This window comes from Scyliorhinus canicula, chromosome 11 (genome assembly GCF_902713615.1).
Source record: "Scyliorhinus canicula chromosome 11, sScyCan1.1, whole genome shotgun sequence".
Lineage (NCBI taxonomy): Eukaryota > Metazoa > Chordata > Chondrichthyes > Carcharhiniformes > Scyliorhinidae > Scyliorhinus > Scyliorhinus canicula.
The window spans coordinates 19,610,853-19,630,153 of NC_052156.1; the positions used below are offsets into that span (position 1 = coordinate 19,610,853).

The following is a 19,301-nucleotide window of genomic DNA, read 5'->3' on the forward strand; positions in this document are numbered from 1 at the left end:
CACAGTAGTTAGCACTGGTGCCTCACGGCGCTGAGGCCCCAGGTTCGATCCCGGCTCTGGGTCACTGTCTGTGGAGTTTGCACTTTCTCCCCGTGTCTGCGTGGGTTTCACCCCCACAACCCAAACATATGCAGGGTAGGTGGATAGGCCACGCTAAATTGCCCCTTCATTGAGAAAAAAATGATTGGGTACTCAAAATTTATAGAAGAAAAAGCCAAAAAAACAACAACTGTGCAATGGTTCGTGAAAGACTGCAGGAGGACAAGACAGGTTATCATGATTGACAAACAGTTGTCAGATGCAGTTCAATGCAGAAAAATATGAAGTAACATTTTGGAAGGTGAAGGGATTTAAGATGGAGAACCAGACTGACATCAGTGTGTAGGTACACATCATTAAAGATGGCAGCACCATAGATAAAACCAGAAAAAAAAAGTATTTGCTTTTGTAACGAGTGGGATATATTTCAAATGGAAGATGATCATATTGAAAGTGCAAAATGTTTGTTAGGCTCCAACAGGAGCACTATGCAGTGTTGGCTATCTTAACTGTAGGAAGAATGTAAAAACAATGCATACGGTGTAATGTAGGTTCACCATGATATTATCAGGGATGTGACGTTAAAGTTATAAAGGGAGATTGGAAACACAATCTGGCAAAGATTTAGCAGATGGAGTGTAATGTGGAACAATGTGAACTTGTTCACTGGCAGGAAGAATAGAAAAGCAGTATATTATTTGGAAGGAGAGAGACTGTAGGTCTGTGTGGTACAGAGGGATCTGGGTGTCCTGGTACAAGAATTGCAAAGAGCTGATATGCAGACACAGCAAGTAATTAGGAAGGAAAACAGAATGTTGGTGTTTATTGGAAGGGGGAAATCGAGTATAAAAGTGAGGAAGTGTTGCTGCAGCTGTAAAGAGCCTGAGTAAGACTGCATCTAGAGAAAACAGAAAATGGGAGCAGGAGTAGGTCATTAGCCCCTGTGAGCCTGCTCCATTATTCAATACCATCATGGTTGATTCTCTATCTCAATGCCAAATCCTGCGCTTTCCCCATACCCCTCGACACCTTTAGAGTCTAAAAATCTACCTAATTCCTTCTTAAATATATTCAACGATTTGGTCTCCACAATCTCCTGTGGTCGGGAATTTCCCAGCCTCTGTGAAGAAATTTCTCCTCATCTCAGTCCCAAATGTCCTACCCCACATCCCAAGACTATGGCTCCTCCTTCCACACACCCTTGGGCCAAAGGAAACATCATTCCTGCATCCAGCCCTGTCAACATTTATTGCTACATTCCATTTCCTGTACTGTGCGCGGTTTTGACTCTCATTGCTTAAGGATATAATTGCATTAGAGACAGTTCAGAGAAGGTTCACTCGACTGAGGAGGAAAGGTTGATTAGGTTGACTATACTCACTGAAGTTTAGAAGAATGAGAGGGGATCTTATTGAAACATACAAAATCCTGAGGGGACATGACTGGGTGGCTGTTGAGTGGGTGGTTCTCTTTGTGGGGGATTCTAGAAGAGGACACAGTTTAAAAATTAGGAGGCTCCCATTTAAGACCATGGGGAGGAGAGTTATTTTTTAAAAAATCTATGAGGGTTGTTAGTCTGTGGTATTCTCTTCCCCAGATGTTTTCCTAAAGGCAGGGTTGGATTGATTTTTGACAAACAAGGGATTCAGTCAAGGACTATGAGAGGTGGGCAGAAAAGTGGAGTGGATGCCACAATCCGATCAGCCATGTTATTATTGAATGACACAGCAGCCCCAAGGGGCTAAGGCATCTACTTCCGTTCCTAACTTATATGTCCTTGGATGGGCATTTTCTTTGCCAGAGATGAAAAGATTAAGGGGCGAGCTCAAGATTAACCACAGTTTGATGAGTTTAATAATGTGGATTTGTTGGTCGGGTGGACATCCAACAATGGGCACAAATTCATCAGAAAAAGAATGAAAGGGGAGGTTGGAAAATAACTCTATCCGGGGTGGGGAGGGTCAGAATGTGGGATTTTCTGCCATAGATCATTGTTAAAACATATTCTAAAAGTCAATTTATAAAAAGACCGATGCTTGTAAAAGAGGAAAAATGAAGTTTATTTGGAGTGCGCTGGATCAGGTTGGGTGACTTACATGGGGGGAAAACAGAAATGACACCAGCTTGTCTTGCTCAACCTGCTTTATCTGTGTATTAAGATTGTTGTATTCTATGACCAGGACTGCTGCAGCTCTCCAAATTGTGCAACAGCTCTGAACTCCCAGGTGACCATTTCATATTTAGAAATGACACGTTCTCACAGAAAGGAAGTAGTCTAGTTACAGAGGTATATTAATGTAAACAGGATTATAACTGGTCCTTCTTCCCTCCCTCGTCTCCCTCCCTAACCCCACAACTAACTGGGTTTTTATTCTCAATTCAACCTCCTGAAAAGGTAAAAAGTGACGAAGAAACAGGCAAGGGAGCTAATGAAAGTTGTTCCTCCATTGTCAAGGGCTACCTTCACCCGCCTCCCATCAATCAGCACAAGGCCAAGATTTAGCAGCAACTGAGAAGCAAGTGAATAGAGCAGCTGCAGCAACAGCGAGAAACCTGAGGTACTAAGTGAAGAGCTGAAACAAAACTATCAAAATACAATGTTTTTTTCTAATTGTCAAGGTCAAGTTCAGGTGCTTTCTGACACCTACCTGAACCCTGGGCACAGCCTAGAAAACAACAGAAATCAAGGTTTAAGGGGTGAGCAAAACAGAGGGAAAGAATAAAGACAACATAAAAAGTGTGCAAGATTCAAAAAAAATCATATGGAGGCATCATTGTTTCTACAGGTTATGGAAATATTTAAATAAAATCAGCTTCTATAAAATTAGAGACCAGCTTCCCATTTTGGGCCTTTTTCTGTATGAAAGCCGTCTGGGTATAGCACAAGTCCTGAAAGACGTGCTGTTAGGTGAATAGAACATTGTGAATTCTCCCTCTGTGTACACGAACAGGTGCCAGAATGTGGCAACTAGGGGCTTTTCACAGTAACTTCATTACAGTATTAATGTAAGCCTACTTGTGACAATAATAAAGGGGCTGGTTTAGCACACAGGGCTAAATCGTTGGCTTTTAAAGCAGACCAAGGCAGGCCAGCAGCATGGTTCAATTCCCGTACCAGCCTCCCCGAACAGGCACCGGAATGTGGCGACTAGGGGCTTTTCACAGTAACTTCATTGAAGCCTACTCGTGACAATAAGCGATTTTCATTCATTTTCATTTTCAAGATTATTATTAGGAGTATCACAAAGGATTTTGCGGACAGAGTTTCGTGATTTACCAACTGAGAGATGAGCACAAAGTGCTCCGCTGTTGGATTGGTCAACAGATGAAAAAGTGCTAACAGAAGGTAGTGATGCACAGCAGATGTTGCATTATTAAATATTCATCTCTTGTTGTCATTTCAATACAACCACTGAGTGGCAGTATATCCAGACTCTCTCCCCTCCCAAACTGCTTTATTCTGGTATGATTTGTACATAAATTTCCACTGAGATCTCTTTCTAAATTTAGTATAGGATAGTAGCAACCAGAAGGTAAAAGCTCCCACTTCTCTACCAAATTTTTTTCAAGCCTTCCTCCTCGATCCAACATCTTTCAAGATTGTTTTTGGTGCTACTAATATTGCTATACTTTTGGAACTCTGGTGACTCAGTGGGGCGAGTTGATTTTGAGGCTCCCTTTTCCATCGGATATGGAATGCTCTGCTCGCACAAGGTAAGCAACAATATAGAACTCTTGTCCAGAATCAACAATTTGCACCTTTTAACGTAACAGGCATCCCAAGGCACTTTGCACAATGAGCAAACAGATGACAGGTTAGGAGAGAAATCTAAAAATATAACCAAACGTTCTGCACCAAACTTTAAAGACAGGAAGGAAAGTAGCAAGGCAAAGAAACTTCGGGACAGTGTTCAAGGGCACAGGATGGAAGAGGAATGGTGGAAGGCAGCACCTCACCAGAGGCGGGAGTTGGAGACAACAGATGAGGAGGCGGTTAGAGGTGAGGAGGGTCGAAAACCTGTGAACAAAGCTTTGGAACCTCAGTATTTGAGATGGGGGTGCGGTCAGGCAACCAGTGTAATGTAAGATCAGGCCTTACCTCAAGACAGGGGATTGATTGGCAGTTTCGGAGTCGCTGAGGAGGGTTTGGGATACATAGAGCATTGATAAGGATTACAGCAGCAAGAGGAGGGTGCTGTAAGGACAGACATGGGCAATGTCACAGAGCTGGAGTGAGTGCTCTTGGATGATGGATGAGCAAAAAATTAGAATTTCAAGGGCAGCACAGTTGCACAGTGGTTAGCACTGCTGCCACACGGCACCGAGGTCCCAGGTTCAATCCCGGCCCTGGGTCACTGTCCGTGTGGTGTTTGCACATTCTCCACGTGCTTGTGTGGGTTTTACCCCCACAACCCAAAGATGTGCAGGCTAGGTGGATTGGCCACGCTAAATTGCCCCTTAAATTGAAAAAAATGAATTGGGTACTCTATATTTATTTTTTAAAAGTTTGAATTTGAAAATGAAAATCGCTTATTGTCACGAGTAGGCTTCAATTAAGTTACTGTGAAAAGCCCCTAGTCGCCACATTCCGGTGCCTGTTCGGGGAGGCTGTTACAGGAATCGAACCGTGCTGCTCTGGATCAAAAACTCTGGGCTGGATTCTCCGATTCTGAGGCTATGTCCGGAGCATGTGTCTAGTCTTACGACCAAACCTGTGGCTGTCGCGCGTACAACATGAGGCCGGCCATACATGGACATGGCCTGCCAGATAGTGTCTCCCTCGCCACCCCCTACCAATCTCCCTAGCCCCTGCCGAAGCTCCCACTCTGTCTGTGGCGGTGCTGGACACAGTACGCAGCCGCCACGCGAGGCTGACGAAACCTCAAGTCCCACGGCATCGGGAAGTCGGCCCATTAGGGGTGGAGCATCGGGAGAGGCCCTTCAGGTGACGTCCTGAGGCCGTTCCAATGGCGTGCGGCGTACTCACCGATGATGCTGTTTCAGAGGGGGTGGAGCATTGAGAAAAACGGCGCCTCCCCGATTTCAGCGTCAAAACGGATTATCCGGCCAATCGCCAAATGCGATTTCGGCGTCGGCATTCAGAGAATCCAGCTGTAAGGCTATGCAACATCTGGTGCAATACATCTTTTTTTAAGAATTGGGTACTCTAAATTTATTTTGAGTATATTTAGTTATAAAAAGTCTTCAAAGGTAAAACACATATCTGATGCTATTTTAATACAGTCTGCGAATCAAGAGTTTAAGGAAGTGTGAGCAGACTGCACAGCAGTCGAGACAAAGAAATCCAAAAGAGATTGTTGTGAAATCCTGCACTGAATTTGCTGTTAAAGGTTGAGCAGAAGCTTTGGTCAGAAGTGTCATTTGGAAAGCCTGGTCTAGATTTCAGAATGCAAACTGTCAAGGGAAAGCATAATGATGAATTAAAATTTTAAAACGAGATTTTGGGTGCATCAGATATGTGTTTTATCTTTGGAAAATCATCTGGAGGGGGATTGTGAGGAGACACCCACATTCACTTGGGGTTCAGAGTGGAGAGTGTATTTGTCCACAGTCATCTTGTGTGCTTAAAAGGGACTTAGTGTTAATAAGACCATGGTGTGTAATTGATAAACTAAGGTGGGAATGGAGAATTGTATTGTAGTTCAATTCTTTCATGTTTAATAAACTATTTTTCTTGTTGTTAAAACTAATTAGCATGACTTCCGGTGGCGGCCATGGAGGGGTAGGTCGCACATTTGATAGCTCCCGCCTGTAACGGACCTTTGGACCTTTTCCCCCCCATGTTTTTTTTGGATTTTATGGGATAAAGCAGGGAAGAGTGAGACGGTTTGGTTGGTTGTTGAGGCTGGTTTAGCACAGGGCTAAATAGCTGGCTTTGAAAGTACATCAAGGCAGGCCAGCAGCACGGTTCAATTCCCGTACCAGCCTCCCCAAACTGGCGCCGGAATGTGGCGACCAGGGGCTTTTCACAGTAACTTAATTGAAGCCTACTTGTGACAATAAGCGATTTTCATTTCTTTTCAGTCAGGAAAAATCACCCTCCGGTGTATGGAGAATTGGACCAGAGGTGGACGTGCGAGACGACAAAGTCCTATAAGGGAGACGCAATCAAAACTGGTAACACGGGACAGCATGGCGGAGGGAAAGGGCCGCGGGGAGAAGGCACAGTGGTCGACGGAGCAGCTGGTGAAGTTTTCCGAGGATTGCTTTGCCAAGCTGAAGGACACGCTGGACCCGATTAAAGCTTCAATTCAGATGAAGTATGGACCTTTATTAAAGAAATGAAGCAGGAGGTGAATTAAAAGACACTTAAGCCTTGGAGAAGTACTGTGACAGCGATTTGCGGTGCTGGATTGTAAAAATTTAAGTAGCTCTATGTGAAATAATGGGCTGTGTGGATGTTTAAAGGTTGATCTGCCTTGCAGGGACCTTATTAGAGGGGTGGGATGGGCTTTGAATTTAGTTCTGCTTTTTGGGTGACTATTTTTCTAAAGTGATTGTTTCTTCACTGTTTTGTTTTCTGTTGTTTGTTTGCTAGGGAATGTGATGCTTTTAAAATGTTTATTCCTGTGGGGGGAGAGAAGAGAGTACAATAGGGAGACAGACTGCTTGGTGCCAGGGGTGGGAACTATCAAGTCAGCATGGGTCAGCTGACTCTCAGAAGCACAGTGGGAGGTGGACAGGTGTTAAGCTGAAGCTTGACTTGGGGGATTGGGTTTTTAGTGTTGCTTCTGTGGGGGGGGGGGGTACTGCTTTCCTGACAGGGGAGGAACTGTTACTAGGGGACAAATGGGAGGTCGGGAATGGCGACAGCCCGAGTGGGGACTCAAGGAAGCGGAGGGCGCGACCTCGAGGCGGCCCGAAAAGGGTGATGGCTAGTCGGCGTGGTGGTGAGGGTTGGAAGCCCCCCCCCGTCCAGGGTGGTCACATGGAAAGTGAGGGGACTGAATGGGCTGGTCAAGAGGGCTCACGTGTTCGCGCATTTGAGGGAACTGAAGGCGGACATGGCAATGCGACAAGAGACACACCTAAAGGTTACAGATCAGACGAGATTGAGGAAGGGGTGGGTTAGCCAAGTGTTCCATTCAGGACTGGACTCAAAGACCAGGGGGTTAGCGATCTTGATCAGCAAACGAGTGGCATTCGAGGCAGGGAGAATCGTGTCAGACAAGGGGGTAGGTACATATGGTGAGTGGGAAGCTGGAGGGGGTGTGAGTGGTACTTGTGAACATATATGCTCTGAATTGGCACGCCGTGGAATTTATGAGGCGGGTGTTAGGTAAGATCCCAGACTTAGAGTCACATAACCTGATCATGGGAGAGGACTTCAACACAGTCATTGATCCGGAATTGGACCGGTCAAAATCCAGGACAGGGAGGAGGTCGGCTGCGGCAAAGGAATTGAAGAGGTGTATGGGGGGAGTAGACCCATGGAGGTTTCCACGGCTGAGGTGGAAGGAGTTTTCCTTTTTTTCACATGTCCACAAGGTACACTCTTGCATCGACTTTTTTGTTCTGAGCAGGGCGCTAATACAGGGTGGTGGATACCGAGTACTCGGCAATTGCAGTGTCGGATCATGCCCGCACTGGGTGTATCTACGGGTTAGTGTGGAGAGAGGGCAATGCCCGCTGTGGAGACTGGATGTGGGGTTGCTAGCGGACAAAGCAATCTGTGGGCGGGTTAACAAGTCCATGCGTTACTACCTGGGAACAAATGATACAGGAGGTCTCTGCAGCGATGGTTTGGGAAGCTTTGACGGCAGTAGACAGAGGGAAATTAATCTCGATACTGGCCCACATAGAAAAGGTGGAACGGGCTGAGAGGGATAGATTAGTGGAGGAGATACTCCAGGTGGACAGGAGATACTCGGAGGCCCTGGATGCGGGGCTACTGAGGAGCAGCGGAGGTTACAGGTGGAGTTTGGGCTGTTGACCACAGGTAAAGCAGTGGAACAGTTGAGGAAGGCAAGGGGGGGGGGGGGGGGGGGGGGGGGGGGGGGGGGGGGGGGGGGGGCGATCTATGAGTACGGGGAAAAGGGAAGCAGAATGTTGGCGCACCACCTCAGGAAAAGAGAGGCGACGAGGGAGATAGGTAAAGTAAAGAATAGAGACGGTAATTCCTTCCTGGTCCCAGCGGGGGTGAACGAGGTGTTTAAGGACTTTTGTAGTAAATTATATGAGTCGGAACCCCCGGCTGGGGTGGAGGTGATGAGGCAATTTCTAGATCAGTTGAGGATCACGAGGGTGGAGGAGGACCTGGTGGAGGGGCTGGGAGCTCCAATTGAGATTGAGGAAATAATCAAGGGGCTGGAGGGTATGCAGTCGGGCAAGGCCCCGGGACCTGACGGCTACCTGGTGGAATTCTATAAGAAGTTTTCAGAGATATTGAACCCACTGCTGGTGAGGGCATTTAACGAAGCAAGAGAGAAGGAAATCCTCCCCCCAACAATATCGCAGGCCTCGATTGCATTGATCTTGAAACGGGAGAAGGATCCGGAGCAATGCGGGTCATACAGGCCGATTACTCTACTAAATGTGGATGCCCAACTGCTGGCTAAGATACTGGCCACAAGGATAGAGGACTGTGTCCCGGGGGTGATAGGGGAAGGCCAGACAGGATTTGTTAGGGGCAGGCAACTCGAGGCCAATGTTCGAAGGCTTCTAAATGTTATTATGATGCCCTCAGAAGGAGAGGAGGCGGAGGTGGTGGTAGCGATAGATGCGGAGAAGGCTTTTGACCGGGTAGAGTGGAATTACCTATGGGACGCGCTGGGAAGGTTTGGGTGAGGGCTTGATTGAGTGGGTGCGGTTGCTCTATCAGGCGCCAGTAGCGAGTGTGCGTACGAACAGGCTGAGGTTGGGGTATTTTGAACTACACTGAGAGACGAGGCAAGGTTGCCCCCTCTCCCCGTTACTGTTTGCTCTGGCCATAGCACCATTGGCCATGGCGTTAAGAGCATCTAGGAACTGGAAAGGGCTGGTTCGGGGGGGTGGAGCACCGGGTCTCGCTCTATGCAGATGACCTGCTCTTGTACATTTCAAACCCGTTGGAGGGGATAGGGGAAGTAATTCTTGGGGGAATTTAGCAATTTTATGGGCTATAAATTGAACATGGGGAAAAACGAGATGCTTGAGATCCAGGCAAGAGGGCAGAAGAGACTGGGAGAGCTGCCGCTTAGAATGGCAGGGAAGGGCTTTTGATATCTGGGAATCCAGGTGGCCCAGAAATGGGAGATACTACACAAGTTAAACCTATCCCAGTTGGTAGAACAAATGGAAGGGGACTTAAGAGATGGGACATGCTCCCACTATCACTGGCGGGGAGGGTACGGACCGTGAAAATGACGGTCCTCCCCAGATTTCTGTTTGTCTTTCAGTGCCTCCCCATCTTCATCCCTAAGGCCTTTTTCAAGCCGGTGAATCAGATTATTTCGGACTTTGTGTGGGCGAGTAAAACCCCGCAAGTGAAGGAGGTGTTGCTGGAGCGCAGTCGGGGGGAGGGTGGGTTGGCGCTGCCAAACCTCTGCAATTGCGGGTTCCGGAGTTGGCAGAGGGCAGGAATTAGAAGGATGGGGGATCTAATTATAGATGGGAGCTTTCCCAGCTGGAAAGCTTTGGAGGATAAATTTAAATTGCCAGCAGGGAATGGTTTTAGGTATTTGCAGGTGCACGACTTCCTGAGAAAACAGGCGCCGGCCTTTCCGCTGCTGCCACCATGGGGGATACAGGATAGAGTAGTTTCCAGTACCTGGGAGGGAGAGGGGAAGGTATCGGATATTTACCAGGAGCTTTCGGAAGCGGAGGAAACTCCGGTGGAGGAGCTTACGGGCAAGTGGGAGGACGAGCTAGGAGGAGAGATAGAGGCGGGTCTATGGGCAGACGCCCTAAGCAGAGTTAATACCTCCTCATTGTGCGCCAGGCTTAGCCTGGTACAATTTAAGGTAGTCCACCGGGCACACATGACAGCGGCTAGGATGAGCAGGTTTTTCGGGGTAGAGGATAGGTGTGCGAGGTGCACAGGAAGCCCGCCAAATCATGTCCTCATGTTTTGGGCATGCCCGAAGCTTAGAGAGTTTTGGCAGGGTTTTGCTGAGGCAATGTCCATGGTGCTAAAAACACGGGTGGCGCCGAGTCCGGACGTAGCGATCTTTGGAGTGTCGGAAGATCCGGGAGTTCAGCGGGCGAAAGAGGCTGACGTCCTGGCCTTTGCCTCCCTGGTAACCCGAAGACGGATCTTATTAATGTGGAGGGACACGAAGCCCCCGAGTGTAGAGACCCGGGTTAGTGACATGGCTGGGTTTCTCAGTCTTGAGAAAATAAAGTTTGCCTTAAGAGGGTCAATGGTAGGGTTCGCCCAGAGGTGGCAGCCATTCGTCGACTTTCTCAGGGAAAACTAAAATGTCAGCAGATGCAGTATTCCAAGGGGGCGGGGAGGGGGCATTGTTGTTGTATGGTTGAGGTGTGTGAAGATTGGGCTGGAGGGGGGGCGGGGGGAGAACATGTTTATTTTACCATGTTGATGTCATTGTTTTTGTTACTGTCATAAAAAATTTCAATACGTCAATAAAATATTATTTAAAAAAACTAATTAGCGGACCTGTGTCTCTGTTCCTCCACGTTTTATTTTTAAAGAAAAAGATAAAGTTAGTCTTTTGAGTCAGGATCCCGGTCTGGGATCTTCCAACAATAAATAATCAAACCATTTCCCCTCGACACTCAATGACATTCGATGAATTCCCCACCATCAACATCCATGGACCAGCCACATAAATACTCTGGCTACAGGAGGAGAGTGGCTGGGAATTCTGTGGCAACTAGCTCACCACAATATGGTGGAATCCTTACCTGGGCTTCTTTGCTGCAGAGAACTCTTCCGAGGTGATGTGCTTCAAAAAATTGAAGCAGAAGAAGAAAATCTGGGTGGGGTGTGGTTGGGGGAGTGGGGGGGGAAGAAAAATTATAATTTGTTTTAGATTTCAAGTTCCCTCGTGTGATCTTCCACGTTTTTTCAACAATACAATCCCCATCTTTGAGAATGCAAAGCTATACACACACTGAAATATTCAGAAATAAGTCGATATAGGGAACAAAACTGCTTTATATCTAGAACGGTCTGAAAAACTGGCTTTTTTCACCATTACAAAGCCCCCTCAACTTTTCAGCTGAAAATGCAACTAGGTTAAAAGCCTACACTGCTGGAAACACACAGCAGGCCTGCCAACACCTGGAAAGAGAAGTTCAATTTAATATTTGGAGACCAATAATCCTGCCCCATACTTCCAACGTTTTCTGTTATCTATTTCAGATTTCCAACTGTTTTTCGATTTAATAATACTGGTTTCCCACAGTAACTTTTCCCATCAGCAGGTGGTAGTATTGCTAAACCGTTCACAGAATTAAGTCAGACAGTGCAAAAGCGCCATCTCCTGGTGGCAACTAATTCTACAGAACAAAACTGTTCGACTAAATAAAATCCAACGCTGATATACATAATTCTTTCATCCCTAGAGGAGGCACAATTCACTGTTTCCCCACATTCATACTCTGCCAAATAAAAATCAACAAACAGGTGAGCTGAATTATTGTTTCCAAGGGAATCTTTCACACCACATATATTCCAGCGCAAATTAGCAAATTATAGTAATTTGCACAACACAAAACACTGATGGTTTTCTAATTAACCTAAAAATCTGTACAGCCAGTCTTATTATAATTCTTTGTAAAAAAACTAAATTGTCAGCTTTTTTGTCGTTGGGTTGATACATACAATATGGATGCAGATCATCAAACTAATCCTACACAAGACATTTCTCCAGCTTTTGACTCACCTCCTCCCCTTTGCTGAGCCTGTCGGACAACATGTGCCTGCAAACATATACACAAATAGAGCATTTAATCTATAGAATGAGTTGGCGTTGTGTGTAATAATGGCAGAACAATTAACTTCCCTTTATTTATATCTAGAACAGATTATATACACAGAGAAAGAGAGAGCGACTAAGAGAAAGACCGGAACTTAGAACATACAGTGCAGAAGGAGGCCATTCGGCCCATCAAGTCTGCACCGACCCACTCAAGCCCTCACTTCCACCCTATCCCCGTAACTCAATAACCCCTCCGAACCTTTTTGGACACTAAGGGGAATTTAGCATGGCCAATCCACCTAACCTGCACATCTTTGGACTGCGGGAGGAAACCGGAGCAGCCGGAGGAAACCCACGCAGACATGGGGAGAATGTTCAGACTCCGCACAGTGAGCCATGCCATGAATCGAACCTGGGACCCTGGTGCTGTGAAATCACAGTGCTAACCACTGTGCTACCGTGCTGTCCTCTGAAGTTCTGAGCCACTTTTCATACAATTCTGCACAGTGCGCTCCAACTACTTTGCTACATGGGGCATTGCTGACAATTAAAATACTGGCACGCCCTTAATGAAAGAAAACTTCTTTGGCTGGAGTACAGAGGGGTGGGGGGGGGGCATAGTGGTACTGTCACTGTACTAGAAATTGACACCCAGGGTACATGGCCTGGGGACCTGGGTTTTAACCCCACCATGGTAGATGGTGAAATCTGAATTCAATAAAAATCTGGAATTAAAAGTCCGGATTACTGGATGACCGTGAAACCTTTCGGGAAGGAAGCTTCCCTGTGACTCCAGATCCATAGCAATACGTTTGTCTCTTAAATGCTCTCTAAAGCCCCTGGCAACCTCTCTGTTCAATGATGGGTAACAAATTGCCAACACCCACATCCCATGAATGAATAAAAAGAGTTCAATGGGCACATTTCACTCTTGGCACCTAAACCATTGGGCGACATTTTAATTTTCCCCAAGAAAGTTGACAAATGGTTGCCACCTCCAGGAGAACCCTAACATTGCCCCTCTTAAGGCGAACTTTACCACCTGTGTTTTTAGTACCGTGGACATTGCCTTCGCAAAACTCTGCCAAAACCCTCCAAGCGTCGGGCTTGCCCAAAACATGTGGACATGATTTGCTGGGCTTCCCGCGCACCTCGCACACCTATCCTCTACCCCGAAAAACGTGCTCATCCTAGCCACTGTCATGTGTGCCCGGTGGACTACCTTAAATTGTATCAGGCTAAGCCTGGCACATTATGAGGATATGGTAATCCTGCTTAGGGAGTCTGCCCATAGACCTGCCTCTGTCCCTCCTCCTAGCTCATCCTCCCTCATCCTTCCCCTCTCCCACCCAGGTACTGGAAACTACTCTATCCTGTGGCCCCGTGGCAGCAGCAACAGAAAGGCCGGAACCTGCTTTCTCAGGAAGTCTCGCACCTGCAAATGCCTAAACCCATTCCCTGCTGGCAATTTAAATTTATCCTCCAAGGCTTTCAAGCTGGGAAAGCTCCCATCTATAATTAGATCCCCCATCCTTCTAATTCCTGCCCTTTGCCATCTCTGGAACCCGCCATCTAGCCTACCCGGTATTAACTGATGATAATTATAAATCGAGGTCCAAATCGATGCTCCCTCCACTCTCTCTTATATATCCTCCATTGCCCCCAGATTCTCAGAGCCGGACTTGTGGAGTATCGGGAACGGAAGAGGTGCCGTTATCAGTGCTCCCAAACCCATGTCTTTGCATGACGCCGCCTCCATCTGCTCCCACACCGACCCCTCCCCCGCTACCCACTTCCTAATCATGGCTATAATAGTCACCCAGTAGTAATTACAGAAGTTCAGCAGCGCAAACCCACCCTCTCCCTGACTGCGCTCCAGCAACACTTTCTTCACTCGAGGTTTTACCTGCCCACACAAAGCCCAAAATAACCTTATTCACCCGCTTGAAAGAGGCCTTCGGAATGAGGATGGGGAGGCAATGAACGACAAACAGAAATCTGGGGAGGACCATAATTTTCACGGTCTGTATCCTCCCCGCCAGTGATAGCGGGAGCATGTCCCATCTCTTAAGTCCCCTTCAATTTGTTCTACCAACCGGGATAGGTTTAACTTCTGCAGTGTCTCCCATTCCTGGGCCACCTGGATTCCCAGATACCGAAAGCCTTTCCCTGCCATTCTAAGCGGCAGCTCTCCCAGTCTCTTCTCCTGTCCTCTTGCCTGGATCGCGAACATCTCGCTTTTCCCCATGTTCAATTTATACCCCGAAAAATTGCCAAATTCCCCCAGGATTCGCATTACTTCCCCATCCCGCACAAAGGGTCCGAAATGTATAAAAGCTACTGGTGCCTGATAGAGTAACCACACCCAGTCAATAAAGCTCTCACCAAACCCAAACCTTCCCAGCGCCTCCCACAGGTAATTCCACTCCACCCGATCAAAAGCCTTCTCCGCATCCATCGCTACCACCACCGTCCTCTATCCTTGTGGCCAGTATCTTAGCCAGCAGTTGGGCTGCTGACTAAGTTGGTCTTCTCTACATTCAGTAGAGAAATTGACCTGTATGACCCGCATTGCTCCGGATCCTTCGCCCATTTCAGGATCAATGAAATCAAGGCCTGCGACATTGTTGGGGGGAGGACTCCCTTCTCTCTTGCTTCATTAAACGTCCTCACCAGCAGTGGGCTCAATATCTCTGAAAACGTCTTATAGAATTCCACCTGATAGCCTTCATGCCCCGCAGCCTTGCCTGACTGCATGCCCTCCAGCCCCTCGATTATTTTCTCAATCCCAATTGGGGCTCCCAGCCCTTCCACCAGGTCCTCATCTACCCTTGGAAACCTCAACATATCCAAATCTGCCTCACTCCTCCACCCCAGCCGGGGGTTCCGACTCATATAGTTTACTATAAAAGTCCTTAAACACCTCACCCCCACTGGGTCCAGGACAGTATTCCCACCGTCTCTACTCTTTACTTTACCTATCTCTCTGGCCGATTCCCTTTTCTTGAGCTGGTGCGCTAACATTCTGCTTGCCTTTTCCCCGTACTCATAAATCGCCACCCTTGCCTTCCTCAACTGTTCCACCGCTTTCCCTGTGGTCAACAGCCCAAACTCCGCCTGTAACCTCCGCTGCTCCTCAGTAGCCCCGCATCCAGGGCCTCCGAGTCTCTCCTGTCCACCTGGAGTCTCTCCTCAACTAACCTATCCCTCTCAGCCCGTTCCGCCTTTCCTCTGTGGGCCCGTATCAAGATTAATTCCCCTCTGACCACTGCCTTCAGAGCTTCCCAAACCGTCGCTGCAGATACCTCCCCCGTATCATTTGTTTCCAGGTAGTTCTGGGTGGACTTGTTAACCCTCCAACAAATTGCTTCGTCCGCTAGCAACCCCACATCCAGTCTACACAGTGGGCGTTGCCCTCTCTCCAGACTAATCCTTAAATCCACCCAATGTGGGGCATGATCCGGCACTGCAATTGCCGAGTACTCAGTATCCACCACCCCCGGTATTAGCGCCCTGCTCAGAACAAAAAAGTTGATGTGAGAGTATAACTTGTGGACGTGAGAAAAAATAAAACTCCTTCGCCCTTGGCCGTGCAAACCTCTCTGGGTCTACTCCCCCCATCTGTTCCATAAACCATTCAATTCCTTTGCGCAGCCGGCCTCCTCCCTGTCCTGGATTTTGACAGCCCAATTCCGGATCAATGACTGTGTTAAAATCTCCTCCCATAATCAGGTTATGTGACAGTAAGTCTGGGATCTTGCCTAACACCTGCCTCATAAATTCTCCATCATCTCAATTCAATCATATATGTTCACGAGTACCACTCGCACCCTTCCAGCTTCCCACTCACCATATGTACCTACCCACCTTGTCTGACACAATTCTCCCTGCCTCGAATGCCACTCGTTTGTTGATCAAGATCGTTACCCCCATGTTCTTTGAGTCCAGCCCTGAGTGGAATACTTGGCTAACCCACCCCGTTCTCAATCTTGCCTGGTCTGTAACCTTTATGTGTGTCTCTTGTAGCATTGCCACGTCCACCCTCAGCCGCCTTAAATGCGCAAACACGCAAGCCCTCCTGACCGGCCCTAACGTACCATGTAATCAGCCTGGTCGGGGGCTTACTGCCACATCCTCCCACTAGCCATCACCTTTTTAAGGCCAGCCTCTGGCTCCGCCCTCTGCCTCCGCGAGCCCCCCCTCGGGCATTCGCCGTTCCCGACCTCCCATTTGTCCCCTAGTAACAGTTCCTCCCCTGACAACAAAGCAGCTCCTCCCCCCCCCCCCAACCAACAACACTAGAAACCTAACCCCCAAGTCAAACTCCAACTTTACACATGATCGCCCCCCACTGTGCTTCCATGAGCCAGCTGATCCATGCTGTCTTGATAGTGCCCGCCCTTGGCTCCAAGCAGTCTGTCTCCCCATTGTTCTCTCCCTCTCCCCCCACTTGAACAAACATATAAAGAACATCACATTCCCCAGTAAACAAACATCAGAAAAAATAGTGAAGAAACAGCCACTTTAGCAAAAAAAAGTTCAACCCAAAAACAGAACCAGCCCCAAAGACCACCCCCCCCCCTCTAACCAGCACCCTGCAACAAAGTTACCTTTCCCCATCCAAACAGCCCCTTATTACACATAACACTACTTATACAACACAACAAATCGCCCCCACAGTACTCTCCAAGGCTACAGTGTCTTTCAGTTCGCCTCCAGCCTCTTTTCTTTAGTAAAAGTCCATACTTGGTCTGGTGTTTCGAAGTAGAAGTCCCGTACCTCATGTGTGACACACAGATGGGCTGGGTATAACATCCCAAACTTCACCCCCTTCTTAAAGAGGGCCGTTTTTGCCCAATTAAACCCAGCACGTCTCTTGGCCAAATCCGCGCCCAGGTCCTGATAAATGCGCAACTCACAAATCTCCCATTTGCTGCTCCGTTCCTTCTTCGCCCACCGCAGAACGTGTTTCTTGTACAAGAATTGGTGAAAGCGTACCACCATCACCCTCGGCGGCTCGTCTGCTCGGGGCTTCTTCGCGAGGGCTCTGTGCGCTCTATCCACTTCCAGGGGCCAAGGGAACGCCTCAGCCCCCATCAACTTCTCCAGCACGTCCGTCACATAAGCCCTCTCATCTGATCCCTCACTGCCTTCAGGGAGGCCGACAATTCTAAGATTCTGCCTCCTGGCCTGTTCTCCAGGTCCTCCAGCTTCTCCTGCATTCTTCTCTGGCGGTCGTTCATCATCCCCACCTTGGTCTCCAGCACGGTTAGGTATTCCTCGTGCTCGGACACCTTTTTCTCCACCTCCTGAATCGCTCTTCCGTGGGTCTCTTGATTCTGCACAACTTGATCAATCAAAGCCTTAATGGGGTCCAGCGTGTCCTTCTTCAGTTTGGTGAAGCAATCTTCGAAAAACGTCACCAGCTACTCCGTCGACCACTGTGCCGTCTCCCCGCGGCCCTGGCTCTCCGCCATGCTTTCCCGCGTTACCGGCTCTGCTGGTGTCTTTCTTATAGGACTTTGCCTTCTCACACGGCCACTTCTGGTCCAATTCTCCATACACCGGAGGGGGATTTCTCCTCACTGTCTCACTCTTCACCGATTTATCCCATAAAATCCAGAAACAAACAGTGGAAAAAGGTCCAAAAGTGCGTCACAGGCGGGAGCTATCAAATGTGCGATCTACTCCTCCATGGCCACCACCGGAAGTCTTCTAAAATCTTTATTTGATAAATCTTATTTTGTAAGACATACTTTCCTGGTTGCAATGCATTTGGGAAAGACACAAACAGAAAAAAAGGAAGGGGTGGTGGCAGTAATGCTACTTATAGCACAGGAGAATGATGTAGCAGGGTTCAAAGCCAGATTCTGTTTGGTTAGAATTAAGGACGTATGACACTCGTAGGTATACACTCTTGGCCACCAAATAGCAAAGAGCGAGAGAAGCAAATTTGCAGCTAAATTGTAAAACGAAAATGCAAAGTGCAGTGATAATGGGGCTCCTCAGTTATCCTAACATAGACTGGATTTGACAGTACCAAGGCAAAATCGTGAACAGAATTCTTGAAATGCCAATAGGAGATTTTTTTTGATCAGCTTGTTCCCAGCCCCGTGAGAAAGGAAGCAGCATTGGATAAGTTGAGGAAAAGTGAGGCACGTGTAACATATTTGGGGGGGGGGGGGGGGGGGAAGCATTTTAGGAACGCTGTTCAGTACGTTATCAGGATTGGAATAGTCACAGAAAAGGACAGGGAACAATCAAGTGTAAACATTTTTAACTGGAGTGCGTTGAAGTGGGACTCTATCCTGGTGGATCAGAATCAAAAACTAGGAGGGAAAACAGTAAATGAATAATGGGATTATATGCGGTTATATTCTTTTGGAGGCAAAGGATGTGGGTGAGGTACTAAATTAGTTCTTTGCATTTGTCTTCAGTCGAGAAGATGCTGCCAATGTAGCAGTAAAAGAGGAAACATTATTTCTATCATAGAACATTGAATATACAGAGCAGAAGGAGGCCATTTGGCCCATCGAGTCTGCACCGACCCACTTCCACCCTATCCTCATAACCCAATACCCCCTCCGAACCTTTTGGACACGAAGGACAGTTTATCATGGCTAATCCACCTAACTTGCACGTCTGTGGGAGGAAACCAGAGCGGATTTCTCATCAAATCCTCCAGCTGCTTGTCCCACTGAGCTAACCGAAATATAATGATCCCAGACATGTGACTAGGTTACTGGACGGAAACCCTAATATTTGTGTTTATTTGTAAGACTGTGGCGGAAAGAATGATTCGCTCCAGGAGTAATTGCATCCTATCAAATATTTTTGAAAGGAGTTATTAAAAGGTTGGCAGTCATCAAAGTGGGCAAGCCACTTAGCCCGAAGGGGATACATCTGAGGCAGGGTGGAAGGTGCAGCGGTTCTGACCACAATCTTCCAATCCTGCTTGAATACGGAGTTGGTATTAAAGGACAGGATGATTACAAATAGGTTACAAATCTATTTAAAAACAGGAATGAGGATAAACCCAGCAACTATAAGCCAGTCAGTTCAAGGTTTTAAAAAAAAAAAATTTTATTAAAGATTTCAATTAACAAATGTGATCTAACCCTGAAAATTGTTCAATGTCCAATTGTCGCGCTAACAAGGAATCAGAGAAAAACACACAATAAGGGCTACATCAAACCCCCCACCCCTCTAAACTCACAAATGAACCCTACCTTCCCCTCCCCACAACAGGTGATGGCAATTTATTCTGAAATATGAGATAAATGGCCACACCTTGGGTAGAATCTCGCCTCCGATCCCTTATCGGTGTGCTTGATTTTTCCAGGTATAAAAAGTCCATAGGGTCACCCAGCTAGGCCA

The 19,301-nt window shown here is 47.5% G+C and overlaps 1 protein-coding gene across 11 annotated transcripts in view; it reads right to left on the bottom strand.

The window, feature by feature from the left end:
• The window catches only part of mtmr14 (myotubularin related protein 14), a 101,386-nt gene that overhangs the window by 23,948 nt on the left and 58,137 nt on the right, over nucleotides 1–19,301 (bottom strand). For 6 of the 11 annotated variants that reach the window (XM_038812412.1, XM_038812411.1, XM_038812405.1 and 3 more), the window contains 3 exons: nucleotides 11,889–11,925; nucleotides 10,906–10,976; nucleotides 2,688–2,705 (listed from right to left, as the gene is read on the bottom strand). In XM_038812412.1, coding sequence (XP_038668340.1) covers nucleotides 2,688–2,705; nucleotides 10,906–10,976; nucleotides 11,889–11,925 — 126 coding nt within the window. The remainder of the gene's footprint in view (nucleotides 1–2,687; nucleotides 2,706–10,905; nucleotides 10,977–11,888; nucleotides 11,926–19,301) is intronic. The other 5 variants (XM_038812415.1, XM_038812413.1, XM_038812409.1 and 2 more) reach the window with 1 other exon arrangement.